Source organism: Schistocerca gregaria, chromosome X (assembly GCF_023897955.1).
Source record: "Schistocerca gregaria isolate iqSchGreg1 chromosome X, iqSchGreg1.2, whole genome shotgun sequence".
Taxonomy (NCBI): domain Eukaryota; kingdom Metazoa; phylum Arthropoda; class Insecta; order Orthoptera; family Acrididae; genus Schistocerca; species Schistocerca gregaria.
The window spans coordinates 586,384,980-586,401,367 of NC_064931.1; the positions used below are offsets into that span (position 1 = coordinate 586,384,980).

General features: G+C 44.6%; 1 protein-coding gene across 1 annotated transcript in view; it reads right to left on the minus strand.

Moving 5' to 3' along the window:
- The window catches only part of LOC126298230 (cadherin-like and PC-esterase domain-containing protein 1), a 99,094-nt gene that overhangs the window by 42,339 nt on the left and 40,367 nt on the right, over window positions 1-16,388 (minus strand). The window contains exon 3 of the mRNA XM_049989536.1: window positions 10,205-10,306. Within this exon, the coding sequence (XP_049845493.1) occupies window positions 10,205-10,306 (102 nt within the window). The remainder of the gene's footprint in view (window positions 1-10,204; window positions 10,307-16,388) is intronic.

The window sequence follows — 16,388 nt, forward strand, 5'->3', positions numbered from 1 at the left end:
AACAGAATATTACAATGACAATGAGGAATAAATAGTTTAGACAAGAAGATAATAGAAGCTTTCGAAATGTGGTGCTACAGAAGAATGCTGAAGATTACATGGGTAGATCACATAACTAATGAGGAGGTGTTGAATAGAATTGGAGAGAAGAGGAGCTTGTGGCAAAACTTGACTAGAAGAAGGGATCGGTTGGTAGGGCATGTTCTGAGGCATCAAGGGATCACCAATTTAGTATTGGAGGGCAGCGTGTAGGGTAAAAATCGTAGAGGGAGACCAAGAGATGAATACACCAAGCAGATTAAGAAGGATGTAGGTTGCAGTAGGTACTGGGAGATGAAGCAGCTTGCACAGGATAGAGTAGTATGGAGAGCTGCATCAAACCTGTCTCTGGACTGAAGACCACAACAACAATGAGGAATAAGTCACTGGGGTTTTAGGACCAGGGATTATAAGTTCCTGGGACATGAAATATGCAATCGTGTCTTCCCGGTCAACAGATGCCGACCATGCTGGCGCTTGCTACAAGTCAAACGCAAAGTAGGTTTTGCTGAGGATGTTGACTCTGATACTGAGTTCACAGTACCTAGATCCATTCGGTAAAATGTAGTAGCATCTGTGAACAGGAAGTAGACATGAAATACAGGTGAGACAGAAGGAAACCAGGGTACAAATAAAAGGATTGGCAGGATGGAATGATTTTTTCTGAAAGGGAAGGACAAAGAGTTAAGGAAGAGGAAAGGTAGAAAAAATTGATATGAGAAGATTTAAGGATTTCGTTCTTTATTTCCTTGCTACCAATGCTACTCATGCCATTTTATGATAAACTATATTAATGACAGCTGAAAAGCATTCAGCTTCTCCTTAAATGCAAAATGGCACTGGAAAAAAGTTTGAAAGCCAGATATCGACATTAAAGAACCAATTCCAGAAAATTTTTGTAATCTGATAAGGTATGAGATAGATCAAATATGCTATTGCTGTCCTACATCCACACCTATACACCGCAAGCCACCTTATGGTGTGTGGCGGACGGTGCTTCAGGTACCACTAACTGTTACGCTCCCTTGCCTGTTTCTTTCGCGAATAGCAGGTGGGAAGATTGACTACCGGTAAACCTCTGTACTGTTTCGACATTCTAGAATTTTCTCGTTGTGGTTATTTTGCAAGATGTATGTAAGGGAAAGAAATATGTCGCCCACCTCCTTCCGGGAAGCTCTCTCTCGGATTTTTTCGACAACACCTCTCTTGCAGCGTCGTCCAGTGGAGTTAGTTTAGCATCTCTTTCTCGTCTATCTTTTCTATTAATGTGACCTGGTAAGGGTCAGAACCTGTTGAGAAACATCAAGGATCGCAATCGGTCGACCAAGTGTTTTGTGAACAGTCTGGTATCTGCTTTTCCTAATATTTGTTTTGTGCGGACGTTTAATTGAAGGTGGCTCCGGATGATTACTCCAACGAGTCTCTTCAGTAAATTGATTCCTTAGGATGGTTAGGATGTGTGACTGCTGTGTACGGACGCAGGAGGAGCTGGCCACTCTTCGCGAACAGCTGAGCGTGTTGATGGCCACGGTCAGCCGTCTTCAGGCTGCTGCCTCGGAGTGGAGCGGCAGTGGGGAGTCTGGTGCGTCGCAAGGTACACCCCAGGTGTTACATGCTTCACCCACTGTCCCTGCTGTCGAGACATCTTCGCGGGTACCGGGCGCGGTTGGGCCAGCCTCTCCCTAAGGAGAGTGGCGGGTTCAGCGGCGTTCGCGGCGCACGAGGCGGAGGGTCAATGTGGAGGCTGGCCGTGTGGCATCGCCCGCTCTGCCTGTGAGTGGACATGTGGCTGCTCCTTCAGCAAGGTCCGAGCAGGCACACGGGGGGAGGGGTTTAGTAGTTATTGGGAGCTACAACGTGAAGCGGGTGATGGAGCCCCTGAGGGAAATAGCGGAAAGGTCGGGGAAGAAGGCCAGTGTTCACTCTGTCTGCTTGCCGGGGGGTCTCTTCCGAGATGTGGAGGAGGCCCTACCGGCGGCGATAGAGAGCACTGGGTGCACCCGACTGCAAATTGTTGCTCATGTCGGCACCAATTACTCCTGCCGTCTGGGTTCAGAGTTCATCCTCAGTTCGTACAGGCGGTTGGCGGAGTTGGTGAAGGCGGAAAGCCTCGCTCGCGGGGTGGAATCAGAGCTAACTATTTGTAGTATCGTTCCCAGAACCGATCGCGGTCCTCTGGTTTGGAGCCGAGTGGAAGGCTTAAACCAGAGGCTCAGACGATTCTGCGGAGAGCTGGGGTGCAAATTTCTCGACCTCCGCTATCGGGTGGAGAAATGTAGGGTCCCCCTGAATAGGTCAGGCGTGCACTACACGCCGGAAGCGGCTACGAGGGTAGCGGAGTACGTGTGAAGTGCACATGGGGTTTTTTTAGGTTAGAGAATTCCCTCCCTAGGCCTGACAAGCCGCCTCTTGAGACGCGGCAAGGCAAGAGTAGGCAAAATGCAACAGGGAATAACAATGTTAATGTACTAATAGTGAACTGCAGGAGCGTCTATAGAAAGGTCCCAGAACTGCTCTCATTAATAAACGGTCACAACGCTCATATAGTACTAGGGACAGAAAGTTGGCTGAAACCAGATGTAAACAGTAATGAAATCCTAAACTCAGATTGGAATGTATACCGCAGAGACAGGCTGGACAGTGAAGGGGGAGGCGTGTTTATAGCGATAAGAAGTTCAAAAGTATCGAAGGAAATTGACGGAGATTCGAATTGTGAAATGATTTGGGTGAAGGTCACGGTTAAAGCAGGCTCACACATGGTAATTGGATGTCTCTATAGGCTCCCCACCATGTTATAGTTCTGGGTGGAGATTTTAATTTGCCGAATATAGACTGGGAGACTCAAACGTTCATAACGGGTGGCAGGGACAAAGAATCCAGTGAAATATTTTTAAGTGCTTTATCTGAAAACTACCTTGAGCAGTTAAACAGAGAACCGACTCGTGGCGATAACATATTAGACCTTCTGTTGACAAACAAACCCGAACTATTTGAATCAGTTAATGCAGAACAGGGAATAAGCGATCATAAAGCGGTTACTGTATCGATGATTTCAGCTGTAAATAGAAATATTAAAGAAGGTAGGAAGATTTTTCTGTTTAGCAAAAGTGACAAAAAGCAGATTACAGAGTACCTGACGGCTCAACACAAAAGTTTTGTCTCAAGTACAGATAGTGTTGACGATCAGTTCAAAACCATTGTACAATATGCGTTAGATGAGTATGTGCCAAGCAAGATCGTAAGAGATGGAAAAGAGCCACCGTAGTACAACAACCGAGTTAGAAAACTGCTGCGGAAGCAAAGGGAACTTCACAGCAAACATAAACATAGCCAAAGCCTTGCAGACAAACAAAAATTACGCGAAGCGAAATGTAGTGTGAGGAGGGCTATTCGAGAGGCTTTCAATGAATTTGAAAGTAAAGTTCCATGTACAGACTTGGCAGAAAATCGTAAGAAATTTTGGTCCTATGTCAAAGCGGTAGGTGGATCAAAACAAAATGTCCAGACACTCTGTGACCAAAATGGTACTGAAACAGAGGATGACAGACTAAAGGCCGAAATACTAAATGTCTTCTTCCAAAGCTGTTTCACAGAGGAAGACTGTACTGTGCTTCCTTCTCTAGATTGTCGCACAGTTAACAAAATGGTAGTTATCGAAATAGACGATAAGGGATAGAGAAACAATTAAAATCGCTCAAAAGAGGAAAGGCCGCTGGTCCTGATGGGATACCAGTTCGATTTTACACAGAGTACGCGAAGGAACTTGCCCCCCTTCTTGCAGCGGTGTACCGTAGGTCTCCAGAAGAGCGAAGCGTTCCAAAGGATTGGAAAAGGGCACAGGTCGTCCCCGTTTTCAAGAAGGGACGTCGAACAGATGTGCAGAACTATAGACCTATATCTCTAACGTCGATGAATTGTAGAATTTTGGAACACATATTACGTTCGAGTATAATGTCTTTTCTGGAGACTAGAAATCTACTCTGTAGGAATTAGCATGGCTTTCTAAAAAGACGGTCGTGTGAAACCCAGCTCGCGCTATTCGTCCACGAGACTCAGAGGGCCTTAGACACGAGTTCACAGGTAGATGCCGTGTTTCTTGACTTCCGCAAGGCGTTTGACACAGTTACCCACAGTCGTTTAATGAACAAAGTAAGAGCATACGGACTATCAGATCAATTGTGTGATTGGATTGAGGAGTTCCTAGATAACAGAACGCAGCATGTCATTCTCAATGGAGAGAAGTCTTCCGAAGTAAGAGTGATTTCTGGTGTGCCGCAGGGGAGTGTCATAGGACCGTTGCTATTCACAATATACATAAATGACCTGGTGGATGACATCGGAAGTTCACTGAGGCTTTTTGCAGATGGTGCTGTGGTGTATCGTGAGGTTGCAACAATGGAAAATTGTACTGAGATGCAGGAGGATCTGTAGCGAATTGACGCATGTTGCACGGAATGGCAATTGAATCTCAATGTAGACAAGTGTAATGTGACGCGAATACCTAGAAAGATAGGTCCATTATCATTCAGCTACAAAATAGCAGGTCAGCAACTGGAAGCAGTTAATTCCATAAATTATCTGGGAGTACGCATTAGGAGTGATTTAAAATGGAATGATCTTATAAAGTTAATCGTCGGTAAAGCAGATGCCAGACTGAGATTCATTGGAAGAATCCTAAGGAAATGCAATCCGACAATAAAGGAAGTAGATTACAGTACGCTTGTTCGCCCACTCCTTGAATACTGCTCAGCAGTGTGGGATCCGAACCAGATAAGGTTGATAGGAGAGATAGAGAAGGTCCAACGGAGAGCAGCGCGCTTCGTTACAGGATCATTTAGTAATCGCGAAAGCGTTACGGAGATGATAGATAAACTCCAGTGGAAGACTCTGCAGGAGAGACGCTCAGTTGCTCGGTACGGGCTTTTGTTAAAGTTTCGAGAACATACCTTCACCGAAGAGTCAAGCAGTATATTGCTCCCTCCTACGTATATCTCGCGAAGAGACCATGAGGATAAAATCAGAGATATTAGAGCCCACACAGAAGCATACCGACAATCCTTCTTTCCACGTACAATACGAGACTGGAATAGAAGGGAGAACCGATAGAGGTACTCAGGGTACCCTCCGCCACACACCGTCAGGTGGCTTGCGGAGTATGGATGTAGACGTAGATGTAGATAGAGGAGTAGTCAGATGTGTGGAGGATGTGTAAGGACTTCCCACCGAAACATCTGCTGGGTAGTTGAAACAGTCTTCGCAACATCTGGGCGTGACTCACAAAGTCCTCGATATTGTCCGGATGTTTCAACACCCATTTTGATGACGTTTATCTACCAAACCTTCCGTTTCACAGTCTTTAATAGGTAGATAATTGGAGTACAAATTATCAACGATTTCACGTGCGTCATATCGTTGGTGGCGCGAGGATACAATGAGAGGTCGATAACGTGGAAATACCCTGTGATAGTGCAGAAGTATGTGTGACTAATGAGTTATTGACGCTGTGTACAGCACGAAAATCCGACTGGTTGTTCTGGAAGTACGGTGGATCTGAGGATGTTCAGTACAAAAGAAAACCAGTATTTATGATAAAAATAATTGGGACATTAGACTGCACTGAAATACATTGCCGGAAAGAAAATGCAACAGCCTCCATGACAAGGTCACTTCCTTGGCAAGTGATGTGACAGGTAGATCATCATTTTAGGAGTATATGATTGCAAATAAAGTCTACATATTGTAGTAAAGGGTGACCAAACAGTCACATCAGTGCAAAATGCACCAACATCTGTCGGTAACTCAGGTGAGTACCCTCACGTGCAAACGATCATTAAAGGGGTCGAATTGCATCCTGTAAGGGATTGTTCCAAGTATCTTGCACCGTCTATAGCAATTCAGAAATGATTCTTACAGGCCCTGGAGGAAGAGTGAATTTCCACTTCACCAAGTCCCATACGTGTTAAGCTGGCGAGAGACTTGGTGATCTCGACGGTCAGGGCAATTGTTATGCAGCACGAAGAGCACATTGCATAGCAACAGCTGTATGTTGCTGTCCATTCTCCTTTTGAAAAAGCACACCATCTTCCTGTCGAAGAAATAGCAGTAGCCGGAGGTAACGGGCTCTAGAATGTAGTAGGCAATGGTTACATTACACTGCAGAAACACCAGATCTTCCCTCTTCACGTAAGACAACAGAGCGCTGTTCCACTCTCCGCTCAACTCTTTCACGATTTTTCACAACACAAGTGTTTGGCAGCGTGGCCAGAGGCACACTTGATCTTAATCCTGCTACTATCAGACGGTTCCCATTGGTCCTTGATGACACAGTAGGTGCAGCATCTGCCCAGATTTCGTTCCTGGATGATGTTCGGTCTTACGCCGCTACTACCACAATACTCGACCTTAACGTGCATCTGTGCTACATAGACGTCCAGAACCTGTTCTGCAGGTGCGGGAATATTCCACAGACCAGTGTTGAAATTAGCGACGCACCAACGAGACACTGTTCCCAACATGAGCAGCAATCCCCCTCACACTTTCACCCAACTTTCTGCAGGCAATATGTGTGATCCCGTACAAACTGCTGAAGTTGTCCGATAGGAGCACGTACTCGTTGGTGATGCATGCTTGTACCCTAGAATGAATGTTGCAAACAATGTTCATCAGGAAGCCCAGCGGAGTTACTGCCAGCAGAGTCAGAACAGGGGATACACAAACAGGCCTCCTACCATCGGACCCCCTATGATCATGACAAATGAATCACTAACTCTGTAACCCCTCAGTTTGCACATAATATGCCATGGTGCCACAGAACACAGTCCCTGAGGGTGATGCGTTTTTTTCTGGCAGTGTAGGGGCTTCATAAGGTAAGTTACACATGTCGTCCTACGCTAAGACCATAGCGGAACAAGAGTGGCACATTCTTAGAAGAGAGTACATGTCGCAGGTTTCCTGCGGACACAGTTCGGCTGCAGTGCGGATAAAAAAATTTATTACAGTATATGATCCAATGGTCAAGTACGCGGAACATGGGCAAAATATGTAAACCCCAAACACATTCACCATGAAAGTCTGGTTGTATATGGGTCAGATGCAATTTCGTGTCCAGCCCTTGCGAAATGATGCCAACAATCTTACCAAAGCTGCACAGAGGTGGATGACGGTGATCGGAATGTCCAGATCTTGTACACGCGATTTCCATATATTCGGAACGTTGAAAGAAAATCTGGCTGAAAAGAGCTTCCACCGCTGATGACGTTTGCACACCGGTTCTCGAATAGATCCATGACCAAGGAGATCGTTTCTATTGTCGCGAAAAAATGAACGATCGGTAGAACGCTCCGACTGTTATTTGCCGAAACTTGTTGAATATGTTCAAAAATAGCTTGGGTTTTGCAGGTCTAAGTTACATGTTGGTGTCAGAGGACTGTAGTGCTTTTCTGACTGTTGACTTCTACAGTGAAACGCCAAAGAAACTGGTATAGACAAGCGTATTCAAATACAGAGATATGTAAACAGACAGACTACGGGGCTGTGGTTGGCAACGCCTAGATAAGACAACAAATGTCTGGGTCTGGTGCAGTTTTTAGATCGGTTACTGCTGCTATAATGGCTGGTTATCAAAATTTAAATGTGTTTGAAAGTGGTGCTATAGTAGGCGCACGAACGATAGCACACAGTATGTCAAAATGTATGAAATATTATGGGACTTAGCTGCTAAGGTTGTCAGTCCCTCAGCTTACACGCTACTTAACCTAAATTATCCTAAGGACAAACACACACACCCATACCCGAGGGAGGACTCGAACCTTCGTCGGGACCAGCCGCACAGTCCATGACTGCAGCACCTTAGACCGCTCGGATAATCCCGCGCGGCACACAGCATTTCCGATTCAGCGATGAAGTGGGGATTTTCCTGAACGACCGTTTAACGAGTATACCGTGAATATCAGGAATCCGGTAAAACATCAAATCTACGACATTGCTGCGGCCGGAAGAAGATCCTGGAAGAACGGGACCAACGACGATTGAAGAGAATCGTTCAACGTACCGAAGTGCGAACGTTCTGAAAATTGCTGCACATTTCAGTGTTAGGCATCAACAAGTGTCGGGGTTCGAACCATTCAACGAAACTTCATCCATATGGGCTTTCAGAACCAAAGGCCCACTCGCATACCCTTGATGACTGCACGACACAAAGTTTGACACCTCGCCTGGGCCTGTCAATACCGACGTTGAGCTGTTGATGACTGGAAAAATGTTGTCTCGTTGAATGAGTCTCGTTTCAGATTGTATCGAGCGGATGGCCGTGTACGGGTATTGAGACAACTTGATAAGTCTATGGTCCCAGAATGTCAGCAGGAAACTGTTGAAAGTGGTGGAGGCTCTTTAATGGTGCGGGGCGTGTTCAGTTGGAGTGATATGGGACGCCTGATATGTGTATATACGACTCTGACAGTTGACACGTACGTAAGCATCCTGTCTGATCACCTGCATCCATTCATATCCATTTTACATTTCGACAGACTTGGGAAATTTCAGCAGGACAATGCGACACCCCACACGTTCAGAATAGCTACACAGTGGCTCCAGGAACACTCTTCAAAGCTTAAACACTTCCACTGTCCACCAAACTCCCCAGACATAAACATTATTGAGCATATATGGGATGCATTGAACGTGCTGTCCAGAAGAGATGTCAACCCGTTCGTACTCTTACGGATATATGGACAGTTCTGCAGCATTTATGGTGGGGGGGGGGGGGGAAGGGGGGGCGCTACATGATATTAAGGCAGGTGAACCAGTTTCTTTGGCTCTTCACTGTATGTCGTCCTAGAATGAACATAACATTTACCTACACTGAAGAGCACTCAATTATATCACATTGTGTACAGCATAAAGAGAATGAGTTCATGCAGAGTTGCCTGCCTGCGTGACCGGGGGGTTCTAGGCGCTACAGTTCCGAACCGCGCGACCACTACGGTCACAGGTTCGAATCCTGCCTCGAGCATGGATGTGTGTGATGTCCTTAGGTTAGTTAGGTTTAAGTAGTTCTAAGTTCTAGGGGACTGATGACCACAGCAGTTGAGTCCCATAGTGCTCAGAGCCATTTTTTATGCGGTGTTGTTTGCATTAGAATCGTTTTGCAATAATCATGCGATGGTTACGGACGTGGCATCATGACAGGCACCGAACGTGTTATTTGCGGTATATTCCACAACACCTGTTTTTCTCCAGACCCGAATGAGTCGTCTTAAAGAAAATGTCGTTAAGGTATAAGTAGCAAACGAAGAAGAAAAGACTCGTACCCATACAGTGCCGTCAATACCAATGCCGTTATACACATACAGTTAACATAAATGCATTATGATCTGAGTTTAATTAGGCCGTGGTGATATTTAAAAAAAAAAACACTGCTTCTACAGAATACAGCTCCAATGAATAAACCTGTGTGTTTCCTTGTTTTGTTCTGCGCAGGGATTGGCCTGCTCTCCAAATCACTTCCCGTAATACTGAGAGCCATGCAGAAGCCGAAGGGGCAGACTCCTACTAAACGGAGCTACAAAAGTTAAACAAACAAGTGAGCTTCGACTGCAGTTTCGAATAAATGTTCGGGAAAACTTGGTTTCATAGTATAGATTTAATCACCTCTCATGAATGAGCAGTGTACTAAGACTAAACCTTTCGCTGTGTAACAGAATATTCGATGTTTTAAAACTTCCAGGCATATTAACACATTGTTCTGTAACGGAAATCGAACCCTGAACCCTCCAATAGTATTACCGACTGAACTATCCAGGCATGAGAAGCAATCCAACTTCACATCTTTACTTATTCCACTACCTGTGTCCTAGCATACAAACTTTACAGAGATTTTCCTGCGTACCTTGCAAAACCAACACTCTCAGTAGAAGATATATATAGCGGAGAAAGACTTTAGCCACAGCCTAGTGTGTTTACAGAATGAATCTAACACTGCAGGGCAGAGTGTGCTATTTTGAAACATCGTGGCAAATTCAAAATTTGTACCTGACCGGTACGAGTTCCCGGATCCGAGGTTCGGTACACAGTTTTTAATCTACTAGGAAGATTCAATGTACTTATATTTAGTGTTGTGAACTTAAGGACGTGGACAACAATATCTGTATTGTGTGGAAGAAAGAACCTGCGTAAGACTCGAAGCAGCACGTGCAGATGGTGCGTGGCCAGCCAGTGGACGCCACCCACAACCAGCACCGTAGAGCTGTCGTTCTCTAGCGGACGAGACCTGCAACACAAACCCAAGCATACTGACTTTCTCTCTTAAAAAACACTTCTCACAAGCAGTTTTCATATCCATAGTGCTTAATAATCTCCTCTTCTAAGCCATTTGTAATCGAAATATTTCGTCTTTGGTATCATATACGCTGGCCTATAAGGTAGCACGTCTGGTAAATGTGTTAGAGATATAGTGTGCTATGAAATTTCACGATCTGGCGAAATCATCATAAGTGAAAGGCACAAATTACCTTTAATTTAACGCATTACAGTGGCGATAGGAGATACCCGGTATGTGGTTGGGTCTCTGACGATAGCTTTCCTTTTCTAAATTCTCATTACATGCAATAAAGCTAAGTTTTGCAGACTTTTTCGTCAGTTGTTATTTAAATAAGACTTTTGTCTGAGTTTTTTCACCAGTGTTCTGAATGGTTCGCGTAATTTAGACGAATGCTACAACACGAATAAGCAAAGTCTTAGCCTGACAACTGGAGGGATTTTATGTGGAAAACATTTTTGGAACATAAGTCAGTCGAAGAAACTGCGATCCATAAAACCATAATAAAATTATTTCAATAAAAGCAGTAGCTTATTTATTTCATACGGGGGCCGGTTTCGATCTCTTATAGGATCTTCATCAGACCATTTTACTCTGTGACAAAGAGTGATACATTTTCTTAGAAGTCAAAGGAATTTATAGAATCATAAGAGTAGAATCATACAAAAGCATAGCCATTTTTCCATATTACTTTATTCTGACGATTTTACTCAAGTCCTTTGACCTCTTAGAAAGTGTATTGCCCTTTCTCACCAAATAAAACAGTCTCATAAGAGATCGAAGCTGGTAACGTATGAAACACGCTGAGGTGACGAAAGTCATGGGATACCTCCTAACATCGTCTCGGACCTCCTTTTGACCGGCGTACTGTAGCAACTAGACGTGGCATGGACTCAACAAGTCGTTAAAAGTCCCCTGCAGAAATATTGTGCCATGCTGAGTCTTTAGCCGTCCATAACTGCGAAAGTGTTGCCGGTGCAGGAATTTATCTCACTATTACATCCCACAGCTGTCCGATTTGATTCATGGGGGTGATTGTCTACAATGTTCTTCAAGCCAGTAGCGAACAAGTAGCCTAACATAAACATTTTCAGTTAATTATCGCTTCAGTTTGACTAAGGGACCCAGTCCATTCCATGTGAACACAGCCGACACCATTGTGGTGCCTTGTTGACAACTTGGGTCCATGGCTTCATGGGGTCTGCGCCATGTTCGAACCCTACCTTCAGATCTTACCAATTAACATCGGTACTCATCTGACCCGGCCACTGTTTTCCAATCGTCTAGCGTCCAGCCGATATAATCAAGAGCCCAGTAGAGGCGCTACAGACGATGTCGTGGTGTTGGCAAAGGCACTCGTGTCGGTCAACTGCTGCCATAGGCCATTAACGCTAAATTTCAACGCAATGTCCTAACGAATATGTTATTTTTTTCCAACTTTGATTTGTGCGGTCATTTCATGCAATGTTGCATTTCTGTTAGCACTGACAATTCTACACAAACGCCGATACTCTCTGTCATCAATTGAAAACCTTAGGCCGCCGCGTTGTCTGTGATGAGAGGTAATGCCTGAAATTTTGTATTCCCGGCCAATTCTATAAACTATAGATTTCGAAATATTCAATTCCCTAAGTATTTTACCTAGCGAGGTGGCGCAGTGACTAGCACAATGGACTCGCATTCGGGAGGACGACGGTTCAATCCCTCATCTGGCTGTCCTGATTTAGGTTTTCCATGATTTCCCTAAATCGCTCCAGGCCAATGCCGGGACGGTTCCTCTGACACTTTACTGCCGACTTCCTTCCCCTTCCTTCCCTAATCCGATGAGACCGACGACTTCGGTGTCTGGTCTCCTCCCCCAAACAACCCCCAACGATTTCCAAAATGATTTGTCACATGCGTGTAGCTCCAACTACCATTTCACGTTAAAAGTCTGTTATTTCTCATCGTGCGACGACTACCACGTCGGAAAATATTTCACATGCATCATATGAGTTCAAATGACAGCTGGGCCAATCCACTGCCCTTTTATCCCTTGTGTAAGCGACACTACCCCCATCATATACGATATCGCATCACTTTCATCACCTCAGTGTAAATAGCTTCATGCGATAAAGACTGTTTTCATTGAAATAGTTTTAATACACTAAAGAGCCAAAGAAACTGGTACACCTGCCTAATATCGTGTAGGGCCCCAGCGAGCACGCAAAAGTGACGCACCACGACTTGGCAAGGACTCGACTAATGTCTCAAGTAGTGCTGGAGGGAACTGACGCCATCAGTCTTGCAGAGGTGTCTAGAAATCCGTTATCAGACAGGATGCTTACGAACGTGACACCCTTAGAGTCGTATCTAGACGTATCAGGGGTCCCATATTACTCCAACTGCACACGACCTACACCATTACAAAGTCTCCACCAGACTGAACAGTCCCCTGATGGCATGAAGGGTCCATAGAGTCATTAGGCTGTCTCCATACCCGTACAAGTCCATCCGCTCCATACAATTTGAAATGGGACTCGTCCGAGCAGGCAACATTCTTCCAGTCATCAACATTCGAATGTCGGTGTTGATGAGCCCAGGCGAGGCGTAAAGCGTTGTGTCGCTCAGGCATCAAGAGTAGACGAGTGGGCTTTAGGCTCCGGAAACTCATATCGATGATGTTTCGTTGAACTGTTAGGACGCTGACACTTGTCGTTGATCCAGCATTGAAATGTGCATCTGTTTGCCGAAGGGTTGCACTTCTGTCACTTTGAACGAATTTTTTTTTAGTCATCGTTGGTCCCGTTTTGCAGGATCTTCTTCCGACCGCAGTGATGTCGGAGACTTGACGTTTTACCGGATTCCTGATATTCACGGTACACTCATGAAATGGTTCTACGGGAGAACCCCACTTCATCGCTACCTCGGAGATTCTGTGTCCTATCGCTCGTACGCCGACTATAACACCACGTTCAAACTAACTTCAATATTGACAACCTACCATTGTAACATCAGTAACCGTTTTAACAACTGCGACAGACACTTGTCGTCTTATCAAAACTTTGCCGACCGCAGCGCCGTATTCTGCCTGTTAACATATCCCTATATACAGGGTGTTTCAAAAATGACCGGTATATTTGAAAATTTAAAAACTAAACTAGCAGCGATAGAAATACACTGTTTGTTGCAATATGCTTTGGACAACAGTAGATTTTCAGGCGGACAAACTTTCGAAATTACAATAGTTACAATTGATGTGAAAGACATAGAAGACAACGCAGTCTGTGGGTGCGCCATTCTGTACGTCGTCTTTCTGCTGTAAGCGTGTGCTGTTCACAACGTGCAAGTGTGCTGTGAACAACATGGTTTATTCCTTAGAACAGAGGATTTTTCTGGTGATGGAATTCCACCGCCTAGAACACAGTGTTGTTGCAACAAGACGAAATTTTCAACGGAGGTTTAATGTAACCAAAGGACCGAAAAGCGATACATTAAATGATCTGTTTGAAAAATTTCAACGGACTGGGAACGTGACGAATGAACGTGCTGGAAAGGTAGGGCGACCGCGTACGGCAACCACAGAGGGCAACGCGCAGCTAGTGCAGCAGAGGATCCAACAGCGGCCTCGGGTTTCCGTTCGCCGTGTTGCAGCTGGGGTCCAAATGACGCCGACGTCCACGTATCGTCTCATGCGCCAGAGTTTACACCTCTATCCAGACAAAATTCAAACGCGGCAACCACTCAGCGCCGCTACCATTGCTGCACGAGAGACATTCGCTAACGATATAGTGCACAGGATTGATGACGGCGATATGCATGTGGGCAGCATTTGGTTTACTGACGAAGCTTATTTTTACCTGGACGGCTTCGTCAATAAACAGAACTGGCGCATATGGGGAACTGAAAAGCCCCATGTTGCAGTCCCATCGTCCCTGCATCCTCAAAAGTACTGGTCTGGGCCGCCATTTTTCAGATCCGAAACGATTACTGCATCACGCTATCTGGACATTCTTCGTGAATTTGTGGCGGTACAAACTGCCTTAGACGACACTGCGAACACCTCGTGGTTTATGCAAGATGGTGCCCGGCCACATCGCACGGCCGACGCCTTTAATTTCCTGAATGAATATTTCGATGATCGTGTGATTGCTTTGGGCTATCCGAAACATACACGAGGCGGCGTGGATTGGCCTCCCTATTCGCCAGACATGAACCCCTGTGACTTCTTTCTGTGGGGACACTTGAAAGACCAGGTGTACCGCCAGAATCCAGAAACAATTGAACAGCTGAAGCAGTACATCTCATCTGCATGTGAAGCCATTCCGCCAGACACGTTGTCAAAGGTTTCGGGTAATTTCATTCAGAGACTACGCCATATTATTGCTACGCATGGTGGATATGTGGAAAATATCGTACTATAGAGTTTTCCAGACCGCAGCGCCATCTGTTGTTGACAATTATAACTACTGTAATTTCGAAAGTTTGTCTGCCTGAAAATGTACTGTTGTCCCAAGCATATTGCAACAAACGATGTATTTCTATTGCTGCTCGTTTAGTTTGTATTGCCGTTTTAAATATACCGGTCATTTTTGAAACACCCTGTATGAATACGGATGCCTATACCAGCTTCTTTGGACTTCAGTGCATAAAGTGGTGTTCTACTTGAAAGAGCACACTGAAAGTGGAACGCCAAGTACGGTTAGAAAGAGTCTTCTCTGTGTAGATGGAATTGTAAAGTTTCATTTACTAAGACCCGAAAGCGTGGCGGTGACAGTGAAGAAAATAATTTATTGTCAAGTGTCAGGAAACTAAGAACTGCAGCAAAGCACCGATATTTTAAGGAACTTTGTCGTCTCATTCAACTGCCGAGACGGAAAGCGTTAAGTTACCAGCTATTGCGACCTCGAAGACATTATCTTTCTTTCACGCGTCACGCACCATTCAGACCACTGCGCGCTCACTTCTCTGTATGTTCACTGGAAGCAGCTGTACTGGTCATGTCATAAAGCTCTTATCTCTGCCTTTTCTTGCAATAGTCATGCAGCTGGCTGGAACAGTTCCACGAATAGCCACTATCAATGCTGGCACAAAATTCCTTTCGTCGGCCTATATTAGTAACTTGATACAGTATAAATGAGTATTAATCTGTAAAATTTGCTATATCAAAAACATATACTGAGTAACAAAACAAAGTTTGAAGTAGAATTGACATGTCTACCTCAACAAATAAATCCGAAGATGCTTTTTTCTGTACAGTAGGCGATCAGTGTAATTTTAAGCAAAATCGATCTTAAAAAAGATGGATTAAACAGTCAGCTGTTAACTGATTTTGTACAGCAGCTTAAAAATTCAGATTGATTACTATTGCAACAATACATATGCAGATTAATACAGTTTCTCGATACATTAACGCCTGAACCGCACAAACTATTATATTCGCGCCTTCTATGCATTTAAATTCAAAAATGAAATATAGTTTATAAAATTAATTGAATTTTTGATTGGTGCTTGGGATAATATGTTTATAATATTAAATAAGGAGCAATTCCTAATGTTCTGGAAAATTATCCAGGGTGGTCGGAAATACCCGTTACAGACTTCTAGGACTTGTAGAGGGGAGTGAGTAAATCGTATTTTGAATAGGAAGCCATGTCCGGAAACGTCATGCAACGAGACTACAGAGCGTCAAAGTTATAGGAACGGGCGTCTGTAAATGTGCGTATACACGGGGTGACGTCGCAAACTTTCTAGGATGATGGAGAACGATAAATGTATTAATTTGCAGTAAGGATCCCTGTACCGGAAACGAGCGAGTCGAAAGTTATAAAGGGAAACCGTTCTGATACCTGTGACAGTTGATTAGGTGTACCGGTTCTTGTTTTGCGCACAGAGTAGGGCTGGTAACTTTCAGTGGTGGTAGTATGGGCAAAAACGAGAAAAAATGTCCAATAAACGTGGACTCTAAAGTGGGTGCCTTAACAGCTATGAACACTTGCTCAGTAGAGGAGATGTGTTTCACATTAGCGAAGATGAACTAGTGGTCATAGCTCCT